The sequence below is a fragment of the Loxodonta africana genome, chromosome 22 (genome assembly GCF_030014295.1).
Source record: "Loxodonta africana isolate mLoxAfr1 chromosome 22, mLoxAfr1.hap2, whole genome shotgun sequence".
In the NCBI taxonomy this organism is placed as follows: domain Eukaryota; kingdom Metazoa; phylum Chordata; class Mammalia; order Proboscidea; family Elephantidae; genus Loxodonta; species Loxodonta africana.
In genome coordinates, this window is record NC_087363.1 from 1134384 (window position 1) to 1148900 (window position 14517).

At 36.7% G+C, this 14517-nt stretch overlaps 1 protein-coding gene across 1 annotated transcript; it reads left to right on the plus strand.

Annotated features, from left to right (window-relative positions):
* Positions 1–1572: 1572 nt before the first annotated feature.
* On the plus strand, positions 1573–2763 carry LOC100667656 (olfactory receptor 5W2-like). Its single transcript, XM_003423247.3, has one exon. The coding sequence runs from the start codon at positions 1831–1833 to the stop codon at positions 2761–2763; it is 933 nt and encodes a 310-aa protein (XP_003423295.2). The 5' UTR covers positions 1573–1830.
* The last annotated feature ends 11754 nt before the right edge of the window (positions 2764–14517 follow it).

Below are 14517 nucleotides of genomic sequence, written 5' to 3' on the forward strand. Positions count from 1 at the left end.
TGAATGTTATACAATCACATAATCGTTGAATTGGGAGTCTGGTGACATGTGGTTGTGGAGAGGGAATCAGACAGTGATTAATGAAAATAAACAATGTCATATATCTAAATGGGGCAATGAAGAAGTTTATTTCAGAAATGGAGACGAACAGGACGAACAATGGAAAAGATATGAAAATCATTTAGTAGAGAGAATCTGAGCTTCATTAGATGTGTGATTTGACTGCAGGATGGTGTAGATTCAACGTTGCCATAAAGCATAGCATTAAACTCAATTGTTGTAACTGGACATTGATCACTTTGTATGGAAACTTGGGTCTTTGCTAAGGTTTTTGTAGAATTCACAGAGGAAAAATACAGAAGAAGATATCTAATTAGTCGCATGTTTAGACAACACAGAAAAATGAGGGGAGAGGCTTTAGAGATTTAAGTCCCAAATGTCACTAAGTAAAAATAAAATGTCACCTGCCTAGTGCTCACCTTCCCAAAAGTAGAAGAGAAAGACATGCTCATGTCAGGTAGGATTCTGAACTGACAAATCAAAATACTGTAGGAAAAAAAAAAAATGGGAAAAAAAAAATGGGGGGGGGGATAAGGAATCAAATATTGAGGAATTTGTAAATGACTCATTTTATGCCTACTTATTCACCTAAATAACTGCAATCTAACAGCCAAACCTTAATATGGTTGAAGCTGTGTGAATTTGACTGACCTTATTTGTATGAGTAAAGGAGATATTTTATTAATTTATATTGTAACTAAAATTCATAAGTAAAGCATTACTTTTAATTACTATTAAATAATATCATTATATATGTGAATTTAAGATTTGTCCTAGTGCTATTCTAACCATAATTGAGGAATCACATTAAAAATACCAATATGTATATATTCTAGTTCATATGGACCACACAATATTATACCTATGTACAGAAAGAAAAATCAGACCACCATTCAATTTTTATATACCAACAGAGAGATTCACACACACACACACACACACACACAAGGAAATGAACTCTTAACATTTCTGGAACATTTATTATTCCTCTTCCTACTTCTACTTTTATTGAAAATTCAATTTAAAAATCCAAAAAGAAGCAAATGTGTGTGTAAAATTCTGTATTTCCCGTTTTTTTTTTCTTCTTTAGTTTGTCAATAAACCTCCTTTGGGATCTGGTCAGTCATATAACTGGACTATAAAAGGTCGGCAAAGAGGAGATGAAATGTGATAGAAAAGTCAAATAAACGTGTTGTAGTCATGTTTCACTATTCAGGAAAATGTAAAGAAATCACACACCAAAACAGTAACATTGTAACTTGCCTTTATTGACTTATATGCAGGACCATTCACTGTTGTTGAATCTTTAAAATCAATTATGTTTCTAGATGAACACAAAAAAATGTGATCACTTTTTTGGTGCAACCAGGTGTTTATATTTACACGTCTGATGTTCAGGCCTGTATCTTCTGGCCTAGTCTTCTACTTTTTTCTTTTCAAATATCATTTTGAATCTGGAATGAGCTTTAGTTTTATTCAAACTTACTGTCTCAGATAAAATGTAATTGTTATGTATCAAGAGTGACATATGGATTTGGAATCAAAATTTTTAAACGTTCTATTCAAGACATTTGGAATTTTTTTCAATAACATAAAAATGCCTCTTTTTCAGTGACATTTATCTGAACTAGTTTCCCAGGATAAAGAGGACAATTTACAGAAAGAAAGTGTTCTGCCTTACAGAGAATATTTTGTGGATGTCTACCAGAATTAAACCCTGGTCATTGTCTTGATCATTCTTATAGCCATTTAGAAAAAGAACAAAGAAGAATGGATGGAGAAAATTGCTCCTCCTTGACTGAATTTCACCTCGTGGGAATTACTAATAACCCTGAGATGAAAGTGACCATATTCACCTTGTTTCTGGTTGTTTATCTCATTATTCTTGTGGCAAATCTTGGAATGATCATTTTAATTAGAATGGACTCCCAGCTTCATACTCCAATGTACTTTTTCCTCAGCCACCTCTCCTTCTCTGACTTTTGTTATTCCACAGCAGTTGGACCCAGGATGCTAGTGGACCTTTTAACCAAAGACAAATCAATTTCCTTTCTTGGCTGTGCTCTGCAGTTCTTCATATTTTGTATCTTTACAGATTCTGAGTGTCTCCTGCTGGCAGTGATGGCCTTTGATAGGTACAAGGCCATTAGCAACCCCTTGTTCTATACAGTCGACATGTCCAGCAAGGTGTGCTCCGTGCTCATGGCTGGGATTTACCTGGTGGGCATGGTGGACGCTTTGATACACACCACGTTAGCTTTCCGCTTATGTTTCTGTGGGTCAAATGAAATTAATCATTTCTTCTGTGATATTCCTCCGCTTCTGTTGCTATCTTGTTCAGATACACGGGTTAATGAGTTAGTGATATTCACTGTTTTTGGATTCATTGAACTGAGTACCATTTCATGGGTTCTTGTCTCTTACTGTGACATCACTCTCTCAGTCTTAAAGATCCGCTCTGCCGAGGGAAGGTTCAAAGCTTTTTCCACCTGCACCTCCCACTTAACTGCTGTTGCCATTTTCCAGGGGACTATGCTCTTTACATATTTCCGACCAAGTTCTGCCTACTCTCTAAATCAAGACAAAATGATCTCGTTGTTTTACACCCTTGTCATCCCCATGTTAAACCCTCTGATTTATAGTCTACGGAACAAGGATGTGAAAGAGGCTCTAGAAAAACTGGAAAATAAAAAACTGTTTTAAATAGTTATACACGCACATAAACAGTTTTCTTCAAATCATACGGTACAGGATAATGTGGTCTCAGATTCTTTAATACAATGAGTTTTTATACTAATTCTCTACTATACCAATTATTAGGTACTTTTTCAGAGTGGGTTCCTATATATGCTATACTTTCTTATGTGTCTTCACTTTAAATACAGTACTAACTTTAGAAAATGTCCCAGTCTCCTTATTAGTGTATAAAAATTTTATTTGTTCAATTATTTTTGTTTTTTATGCATTAACTGAATTATTCTAGGAGTATTGATAGCCTATTTAACATCCACTATACTTCTTGACATTTTGTATTTTATGATCAATCCAGTGATTTCTATAATCCAGTGTAAATGGTGAACTTGAATTAGATAATAATTCAAATAATTCATAAAAACTATAAAACATCATGAAATGAAAAAAGCAAGGTGCTCTTAATTCAATGTAAAACGTCTCAATCTACTGTGAAAAGAAGAAAAACTTCTTTGAAATGGGTGCATGTAGTTTCTGATCTAAATAATGAAAGGAGCTGCAAAGTAGGGGAGAGGAACTTATTCTAGGCAGGAGGGTCAGCAATTAGTGGTCCTGAGGTGGATGTGACTATGTCTTTTTGGAGGAAATGAAGCCCTAAATTATTAGATATTGAAGCACAAAGAGAAGGACCTTGGTGAAGCCTATCCTGTGCTATAATTCTTAACTCACCCCTTCCTTTCTTTCATTACCCCTCTTCACACCATCTCAGGCCTGGAGAAATTCCCCTAGTCTTGGTTCATAAGCTACCCTCTCCTCAGGGTCTCATTTTATCTGTCACATGGTTTGTTAAATCATTCCATATAAACTGAGATTAAGAGCATTCTGTGATCAGAACTGTTTCATCCTTGTAATAACAAGCACCTGCATTATGTCCATGACATAGAATGGGAAAACAGATATATGATAAAATCAACATACTCGATAACAGTTTTTGAGTTATGTTTACATGGCTGTCAAAACAGAATTAACTGAGAGAATAGTATATGCCTTGAATATACTTTTTTATGCCTTGTAATAAAGTTCATAATACGGTTGTGGTTATTAGAGGTAATGGATCTATAAAGATATACATACTAACTACTTGAGAATTGAAAAGCATGCATTTGGTACTTTCTCGATGTGTACCTACTTCACTGGGCTCTGTTCTAGTTTTTTGATAGCCAAGACCAAACAGGGAGGCTGGTTCAGAAACATGGATATAGCCTTATATTTAAAGGACTATTATAAGACTCAGGAAACCATGGTGACATAGTAGTTAAGAGCTATGGATGCTAATCAAAAGGTCAGCAGTTCTAATCCACCAAGTGCTCCTTGGAAACTGTATAGGTCAGCTCTACTCTGTCCTAAAGGGTCACTATGAGTTGGAATCAACTGGATGGCAAAGGGTTATATAAAACTCAAGGACACTCTAATTACTCATTACAAATGAAGAAGCTAAAAGCCATTCAGTGTCATAGGCAATAAAGCTGCCATTGTAAAACATCACTTTATGAAAACATTTCAGATTTCAGTAACCCAAGAATTCCTCTACTTTTCCAAGTAGCATTTCTTATGTGGTACACTGTGCTACATTTGGTAAAGGTAAGATGGTAGAAAAAAGTATATGGGAAGAGATTGTTTTGAAAAAGTTTGTAGGGTTTCCTTTTCCACAATATTTTTTCTATTAATCCAATTTAAAAATTGTTACCTATGAAAAGAAGAACGGCAAGCAAATGTGTTTACATAAGTTGTTGTTCTTGTTTGGTGCCATTGAATCCATTCTGACTCATAGAAACCCTATACACAACAAAAGGAAGCACTGTCCGGTTCTGCGTCATCCTTACAGTCTTAATGCTTGAGCTAAATTTTGCAGCCACTGTGTCAATCCACCTCGTTGAGGGGCTTTCTCTTTTCCGCTGACCCTGTACTTAGCCGAGCATGATGTTCTTCTTCATGGACTGATCCCTTCTGACAACATGTCCAAAGTATGTAAGACACAGTCTTGCCATCCTTGCTTCTAAGGAGCACTCTGGTTGTACTTCTTCCTAGACAGTTATGTTCGTTCTTTTGGCAGTCCATGGTATATTCAATATTCTTCACCAACACCACAATTCAAAGGCGTCAATTCTTCTTTGGTCTTCCTTATTCGTTGTCCAGCTGTCACATGCATATGAGGCAGTTGAAAATACCATGGCTTGGGTCAGGCCCACCTTAGTCTTCAAAGTGATCTTTGCTTTTCAACACATTTAAGAGGTCCTTTGCAGCAGATTTACCCAATGCAATGTGTCACCTAATTTTTTGACTGCTGCTTTCATGGGTGTTGATTGTGGATCCAAGTAAAAAGAAATCCTTGACAACTTCAATCTTTTCTCTGTTTATCATGATGTTGCTCATTGGTCCAGTTGTGAGGATTTTTGTTTCCTTTATGTTGAGGTTCAATCCATACTGAATGCTGTGGTCTTTGATTTTCATTAGTAAGTGCTTCAAACCCTTTTCACTTTCAGCAAGCAAGGTTGTGACATCTGCATAACACAGGTTGTTAATGAGTCTTCCTCCAAACTTGATGCCTCATTCTTCTTCATATAGTCCAGCTTCTCAGATTATTTGCTCAGCATATGGATTGAATACCAAAAAAAAAAAAGAAAAAACCCTGGCCGTCCAGTCGATTCCAACTCATAGTGACCCTATAGGACAGAGTAGAACTGCCCCATAGAGTTTCCAAGGAGTGCCTGACAGATTTGAACTGCCGATCCCTTGGTTAGCAGCCATAGCACTTAACTTCCACGCCACCAGGGTTTCCACAGATTGAATAGGTATGGTGAAAGGATACGACCCTGACGCACACCTTTCCTGACTTTAAACCGATCAGTATCCCCTTGTTTTGTCTGAACAGCTACCTCTTGATCTATGTAAAGGTTTTTCATGAGCACAATTAAGCGTTCTGGAATTCCCGTTCTTCACGATATTGTCCATAATTTGTTTTGATCCACACAGTCGAATGCCTTTGCACAGTCAATAAAACACAGGTAAACATCCTTCTGGTATTCCCTGCTTTCATCCATGATCTACCTGACGTCAGCAATGATATCACTGGTTCCATGACCTCTTTTGTAATGAGCCTGAATTTCTGGCAGTTCCCTGTCAATACACCGTTGCAGCTGTTTTTGAACAATCTTCAGCAAAATTTTATTTGCATGTGATATTAATGATATTGTTCTATAATTTCAGCATTTGGTTGGATCGCTTTTCTTGGGAATAGGCATAAATATGGGTCTCTTCCTGTCATTTGGCTAGGAAACTGTCTTCCATATTTCTTGGGATAGAAGAGTGAGCACCTCCAGTGCTGTATCCATTTGTTGAAACATGTCAATTGATATTCCATCAATTCCTGGAGCCTCGTTTTTCACCAACACCTTCAGAGCAGTTTGGACTTCTTCCTTCAGTACCATAAGTTCCTGATCATATGCTACCTCTTGAAATGGTTGGACATAGACTAATTCTTTTTGGTATAATGACTCTGTGTATTGCTTCCATCTTCTTTTGATGGTTCCTGCATCATTTAATATTTTCCCCATAGAATCCTTCACTATTGCAACTCAAGGCTTGAATTTTTTCTTCAGTTCTTTCCGCTTGAGAAACACAGAGCATGTTCTTCCCTTCTGATTTTTTATCTCCAGCTCTTTGCAGATGTCATTATAATACTTTACTTTGTCTTCTCGAGCCGCCCTTCAAAATCTTCTTTTCAGTTCTTTTACTTCATCATTTCTTCCTTTTAACTTAGCTGCTTGATGTTCATGAGAAAGTTGCAGAGTATCCTCTGACACCCATCTTGGTCTTTTCTTTCTTTCCTGCCTTTTCAATGACCCCTTATATATATTAATGTCCAAACAATGTTTGGTGAGTACCAGGTCCAGTGGACTTTCTCTAATTCAGAAGGTACATTCACTGTATCTATCTTCCATATCACCTTCCATATCTATCTTCCATTACACCATCAAAACACTGATTTAATTTGCATATGGGCATCTTTAATCACATCTAGTGAGTTTGAACTGAAGAAAAGGAAATTTAAAGCCAAATAAAGGATTCATTTTAAGCTGAATAAATGGATATGTTAAATGGATTAAACAACGTGGTTAATTGCAGATATCATCCTCCCTGAGTTTGTTCAAGGACAGGTTGAATAGCTCCTTTCCGGGATTTTTTTTTAGGGATCTTATGCTTCAAATAGGAACTTGGTCAGATGGCCTAAACTAATCCTTCTCCGTTTCTTCTTGGAAGTCTACAGAAATGGAGAAAATACCAAAGGCTTTAATCTATGCTAGCCTATGTGGAAATAACATGATGTAATTTAGATGAAAGTGTACTGTAGTCTCTTTGCAAAAGCAAACCTAACTCACTGCGATTGAGTCGATCTGACTCATGGTGATCCCAAGTGCTGTGGAGTAGAACTCTGTTCCATAGAGTTTCTTGACTGTAAACTTTATGGAAGCAGATTACCAGGTCTTTCTCCCATGCTGCCAACTTTTAGGTTAATAAGTGAGTGTTTAATCCTTTTTGCCACGTAAGGACCTTACAAAATCTGCACAGAACTATGAAAACATAAAAGATATTATTGTCATTATTATTTAATAGATTTGCATCACAATAGAAATATTTCCAGTTGAGTGGGTTCACTTCAAGCAATTTCTAGAATTTTTCCTTCAATTATTTTTAATTATAAGAAGAGACAAAGGACCTGAGGTTAAAATATGAAGACAGTAAAATGATGCTAACCTTTCACTTCCACTTCCTTCTTTCAGGGATTTCATAGACCTAAGTGATGGCCACCGAGAACCACTCTTTCTTTAATGACTTCATATTCTTAGGGTTTTCTGACAGAAAGGATGTGCAGCAGGGGGGCTCTTTGTGCTCTTTCTCCTGGTTTGTGTTATAACAGTGATTGCAAATCTAGGGATGCTCCTACTGATCAAGATGGATTCTAAACTTCACACACTCATATTTGAGCAACCTGTCTTTCTGTAATGTCTCCTAATCCTCCGCTTTCTCTGCCAAAATGTCGGCTGTTTACTTATCTGTGCAGAAGAGGATTCCATATAATTTATGTACCATCCAGATGTACTTTTTGAGGGCCTTTGCCAATGTGGAATGTCTCATGTCTGCTGTCATGGTCTTTGACTGTCATGTAGCCGTTTAAAATCTACTTCTTTATACAATCTACTTCTTTATACAATTTCCATTCTGTGTTACCCAATTTCAGTCTGTGCCCTGGAGCAGTTGAGCCAATGAAACTTACTCCAGGTCAGAAAGAGAGAGAAAGTTTATTAGGAGTTGACACCAAAGGAAAGTCCAGCAACAACACAGGCTGTCTTTACGGAGTTCCAAAAAGCAATTTCTGCATCAGAGCTTATATATCATTTTTGCAAGGATTACATAGCATCTTCAAGCATACAGCCCACAGATGGTTGAATGTGTACACATCACAAAACAACTGCGAGAAACTCTTTATTAAACTAAAGATATGCATGCCAGACATCTGGACTCTAATCTTTTTGTTTGTAACAGGCAAAAAAACTTATATAAAAATCTCTCGGCTAGTGGAACTGGCCTGCCACATGTACTCTGACCGAGATAAGCAGTAAGAAGAAAGTTGCAGGCCAAAAGTGCCAGACAGCCTTCCTAGCTACCACCTTGTAGGCTGAAAGCCATCTCCCAAGAGAACAAAGAAGGAGAGGGAGACCAAGGCTGCCAAGAAGGCCCTGTACCCTTTTGGAAAGAGATCAGTGCAGCTAGTAATAAAAAAGGACATTGAAAGTGAGAGCGTAAAAAATACCACATCAAAAAAAAACACACAAAAACTTATAGGTTACTTAGAGTAGACATTTCCATTACAAATGGGAGAAATTGGAGAGAAAGAAGGCATAACAGGTACCGAGCAAGTCAGCAGAACACATTACTTTAGCCCTCAAGGCTTCACAAATAATCCTTTGTTCTATATTACCATTTACGCAATAGCTCTGTCTTCCAGGCTGTACGTATTAGCCACACTCTCCAGATTCTAAGTGGAGGTCCCTTGGCCCTGTGCTTCAGCATTGCCTTCCAGGCCCACTTGGAATGACAATTCTGCTCCCTCGGCTTTAGGTACACCATTCTCCTAGTCCATCTGAGTGGTAACTACACTATTATAAACACCAGAGGCAATGGCTCCACTCTGAAACCCCAGAGATCTTTACCATACCTTTTGAGACTGAGGCAGCTTGGCTTCCTGTGTTCCTTGGCCTCTAGGCCCTCAGGTTTCATGCCCTCTTCTGCCTGTTGGGGCAAGTGTGCCAAAGCTCAGTAGCTCCACAGATAAGTGCCTGGAGGTGCCCCACTCTGCCAGGAAGCCTCCTTCCCACAGGAACTCAGCTGTCTGGCTCCATGGGTCGACTCCAGCATATCTGGAGCTAGTCTCCTGGTTCAGCTGCTGCCAGTTCGCTGTTGCTGCCGGGCCTCTGCTGATGTTTCTCGTCATCTATGCCTTCTCTGGTGTTAATAGTTTTCTTCACTTCCTTCCAAGTCTTCTATCCATTCACAGTTTCAAAACTTCTTCCACATTTTAGGTACCTGTTAGAGCAGCACTCTACTTTTGGTACCAAATTATGTCTTAGTTATCTAGTGCTGTTATAACAGAAATACCACAGGTGGATGGCTGTAACAAAGAAAAATTTATTTTCACATGGTAGGATGAGTATGAAAGTAGGAAAAAAAAATAAAAAGGATGGGTGTGATGGTTAAGGTTGTGTGTCATCTTGCCTGGGCCTTGATTCTCAGTGGTTTGACATTCGTATGATGTAGTTATTCCTTTCATAAGGAGATTTGATATAATGTTACCACCTCTATGATGGGGACTTTGTTGAGTAGCCCATCAGTTGAAGAGAGGTTCCTTGGGTGTATAGTCTACATCAAGTACATGCAGACATTCTGGCAGGACTTGGAGGGCTTTTGCTCCTTCTAGATCCTGTTTGTCTGATCTCTAGTTCTCAGGACTTGAGCTTGCAACTTACCTGCAGTCTTGCTTGCCAATGTTGGGATTCATGGATCTTCACAATCTGTGAGCAAAAGCCCACTTTTCTAACCTGTTGATCTTGGGTTCACTAGCCCCTGTGGCTATGTGAACCAGGGGAAGCATCTATCCTGACCCAGGGACTTGGGACCTTCCAGCCTCTACAATCGTGTGAGCCATATCCTTGGTATAAATCTCTGTATATACTTATGTGTTTTAGTAGTTTTGCTTCTCTAGAGAGCACAGCCTAAGACAATGGGTGATGCTTCTTTTGGACCTAATGCTTTCTCAATTAATCCTTGCTTTTTTGGAAATGTTACCTATGAACTAGTTGCTGTCTTGAATAGCAGCATGCAGGCGTTCTTTCAAATCATATTAAATTCCAAGCAAAGAAGGGTCTAATGAGTTTCCTCTATATCAGAAGGTACAAAGCTACCATCTAGCTAGCACACAGCTCTCCCATATGATGATTGTAGTGTGTTTAAAGTCAAATTTTAACTGCATATTGACCCCTATAAACTCATAGAATTATGATGATGCATTCTAATTCTAAACAGGATACTTTAATTTCATTCAATAAAGCATTTTAAGCTCAATAGAAGAGTGCCTAAATGGAATAAGCTGATTTGTAAAATTTATAAGATACCTGTGCCTAAATTTGTACAAGTAGAGGATGAATAATCCCTCATTAGACACATTGTTTGGGGAATTCATGATTCAACTAGGGGTTTGGGCAGATGACTTATAAGACCTTTCTATCTTGGTCTTCTATAGGGAAAGCTAATATTCAAATATTTTAATCTGTCCTACTCTAATTCAAACCTACCCTTTTCCTTCACTCTGTCTTTCCAACTCTTATGCTTCTCATCTTCCCACCATCTAAATACTATTTAATAATATTTTAGACATTAATAAGAAATAAGACATTAGCCATCCCTGTTTATAATGAATTAATATTTTTGGCCTTTTTTTTTTTTTTTTAAATCTTGGTTGCTTCCTTCTGCACAGCACCAGTATACCTAAACACAAGCATAACACAGCCATCACAGATTAGAGTACGTTGTTGTTGTTGTTAGGTACCATTAAGTCGATTCTGACTCATAGTGATATAGGTATAGTACTAACCACTAGCTACATATTGGTGATAACCTAGCTAGAAAAATTTGATAAACTGAAAAGGTAATAATGTTCAATAATCCAGTGTGTTTTTCACTATTAAGTGCAGTAATTCTAAGGTAGTTTGATATCCACTCTAGAAACATTATGAACTAGGAAAATAATAGAGGGAAAAATGGGTCTGAGTCTCTGTCTAAATTTACAGTAAGTGTGACCTTTAGCAAATCCTGTTTTCTTTGGGCCTTAGTTCCTTCTCTGTGAAAAGAGAGGTGTTAACTAGATAATCTTTATTGTGCTTTGTTCTGTATCTATATATACATTACGCTATGACTGCTTTAATTTATTTAGGAGAGATTAAATACATAAATAAAACAGCTGGGTGGTATGATATTTATCCAAAGGACTGTGTTGCATCTCTAGGCCAGTTTTACCTGAAATGGCAGTGACAATGATGACAGTAAAATAGCATGTGATGCAGGATTCCCAGTACCACTAAGACAGACACATTTAACCTGTCTCTGACTCCACACTTTTATTTTAATGGACACTTCATAAAAGTGGATATCCAACCGTCTTAGTCATGAATAAAATAACATGTTCTACCTAATGGCCAAACTTGAAATAACAGTCATATTAAGGATTGGTGATTGTGTGGACCAACTAGATGTTTCATACGTTGGTGAAGTGTCTCCTTCTTAGGAAAACAGTTTGGCAGCGCCTTCTAAATCTGACTGTATATAGCATATTCCAACTCCTAGTTTACCACCAAAGAGAAATGTGTACATCTCCACCAAGAGACATGCATAAGAATGTTCACAATGATATTATTGGTAACAGAAAAAAGGAAAACAATTCAACTGCCTATCAACATTAGAATAGATAAATAAATGATGACATATTTATACAATGGAATATCCACCATACAACAACGAAAATGAATTTCCTACAACTGCATGCAACAACAAGGAAGGCTCTTACAAACACCATGTTAAAAACAGCACATACTCTAAGTGTACACTCATGTATGAGTCAGAAAACAATCTATCATAATGAAAGTTAGGAAAGTAGTTAACCCTGCAGATAATGGGCTTATGACTTAAGAAGGAAGATGTAGAAAGGCAATATTTTGTTTCTTGGTTTGTATGCAAGTTATGCAAGTTTCAAGGTATTTTTGTTTTGTAAAAATTCCCATAACTGTGCGTCTATTACTTGAGTACTTTTTATGTGTTCCTTACACACCAAAAGACTTTTCTAAGCACAGCCTATTCACCATTTGATTGTAAGAAATTTCAAAATTTCTTAAGTATAAATTTTGATTTTTAGCATTGCCTTGTGTACAATAAATTTCAACATATTTTTGGAAAATTAAAGGTGAAATTTTCATCAGATATTTCAGTGAATAATTATTCTTTTTATAATTAAAACTTGCTGTCTTGCAATGAAACTTAATGTACACTGATATCAGTATATACACTTAATTTATTTCAAAAAGCCCATGCCCTAGGGCAAGACAACTATTTTCTGAAGGAAGTGTGCTTATAAGTAAACGTTTGCATTGTGTTAGTGGCACTAGTGACATTAGGGAATTTGTTTAGGTACCGTTTTTATTTTTTTCCTAACTTGCTTCCTTCTGATGTCTTAAATTCTGCCTTAAAGAATTTTTCCCCATGATCTAAGGAATCCATCTTCAATTATATATAAATACCTTTGGGAGGTTAAATAGCTTATCCAATTTTTAATGAGAATATAGCCACCATGGTTCAGTTTTAATGGGAAGGGTGGAAAGGAAGTTAGACTAGATAGTCTGGAGGGACAGTCTTGTTTTGGTAGGAAAAGTATGGGTCTTGCCTAATTAGAGTGTAGCTAGAGTGAATTTGGCATCCCAGGAGACAGGAAAATGCTTGAGGGGAAAATTAGTTTGGAAAGAAATTAGAAGAATAAGATCAAGAATGACTTTGCCTCTTCCAAATGTACACCAGAAAAGTAGGTAATTGTAGCAAAGCTCTTGAGTAACATAAAGGCATCAACTTCATGAGATTACTTGGTGGACAATTACTAACAATTAGTGAGGTTGTTGGATCTTTGTCTCAATAATGTCTAGCATAGGAGTACATTGGGTACTGTAGTATTGGAATCATCATGTAAAAAATTACAAAGAAATATGAAAAATCATTGAAATGTATCAACTAACAGCACTTTGCTCAATATCAGGAATGCTTTATTTTAATGAGTGCAGCTTAAGGCGTGATCATACTTTATAAGAAAAATGAAAAAGGCTATTTCTGTCTACTCCCAGTGAGGGTTCAGAATAAACAAGAAATTATCTGGAATGTTGAGTAGATTCACTGGCTTATGTCTATCACTTCTTTTTTTTCTTTCCCTGTATATGCAAATTTCACAATAATTTCTTTTGTTGTAAAGAAATAAGTGAACTGCTTTAAGATACAAGGTACCATGGTTGAATATAATTATTATGCATTATCTAAAAATATCAACTGACAGTAAATGCTTAATAAACGTAGAAATGTGAGCTTGCCAGTGTCCTGAAACAATTCACAATTATCAAATATGACTCAGAATGTGGCCCATACAGTCAACTTTCACAGAGCTGCCGTCTTGTACAATTTCAGGTGATACCATCTTTCTTATTATTTACGCCCTCCCTGGAATTATGCAGTACAGTACCCCATTTCACACTAAAGTTAATAACATTGAAGTTTCCAGCTAAGATAAATAAAATAGATTATGTTTCAAATCTGGTGACACTTTCTATTTGCTTTTTTTAACCTTAATTGTTGTTAGAATCCTGATTTGGTGGGACTTTGATGACCTTTATGTTCTCTTAGATCTCTGAAAATATTTGGATTGCTATTTTTGTGTATTTGCAACCTTGGTTTTAACATAAAATCACTATAAAGCCCTAAGAGTCACAAAGGAAGTTATTTTTTAAAGAGCAATCTGTTTTATTACATCATAGTAATTTTTTTTTTTTTTTTTTAGTCAGGCATCAGTTGTGAGCAAATGCTTTGGAGTCAGATAAACTTAATGCCAGTGATCCTCCAGATGTTTATTTACTAGCTCTGGTCTCACTTCCCACATTTATAAAATGCGATTGTTAGAGATAACTTAGGATGCATAAGATAATACAAGAAATACATAATATATTGTGAAAAGTTAACATATGAAAACTCCTGTCACTAGTAAGAACACTACAATGGACTATATTTAAAATCATACTTCTGTCCCTGAAAGTTCATTGTTGAATGAAAAGGTACTTAAAGTACACATTTATAGAAGGAAGGGGGGATAGATATTTTTATGATTTAGAACAAGATGAAGACATGATTGAGCTCTGGGCCCTGATGAAGAAGTCCTGTCAAGGCCAAGGCGACTGAAATGATGGACTAACATTCAGGGAATGTGGCGAAATACATTGATAGCTATGGAGATCAGGGGAAGAGTGAGTAGGTACAAAATCATGTTTCTAGTACCTCCCAATTATCCATGCGCTTAATGAAGAATAATACAAAAAAAGTTTTTTATGGTTGATTTAAAAAAAATCTATT

Excerpts from the sequence above, each read along its gene's own strand:
- LOC100667656 (XM_003423247.3), top strand. The coding sequence starts at position 1,831 with ATGGATGGAGAAAATTGCTCCTCCTTGACTGAATTTCACCTCGTGGGA.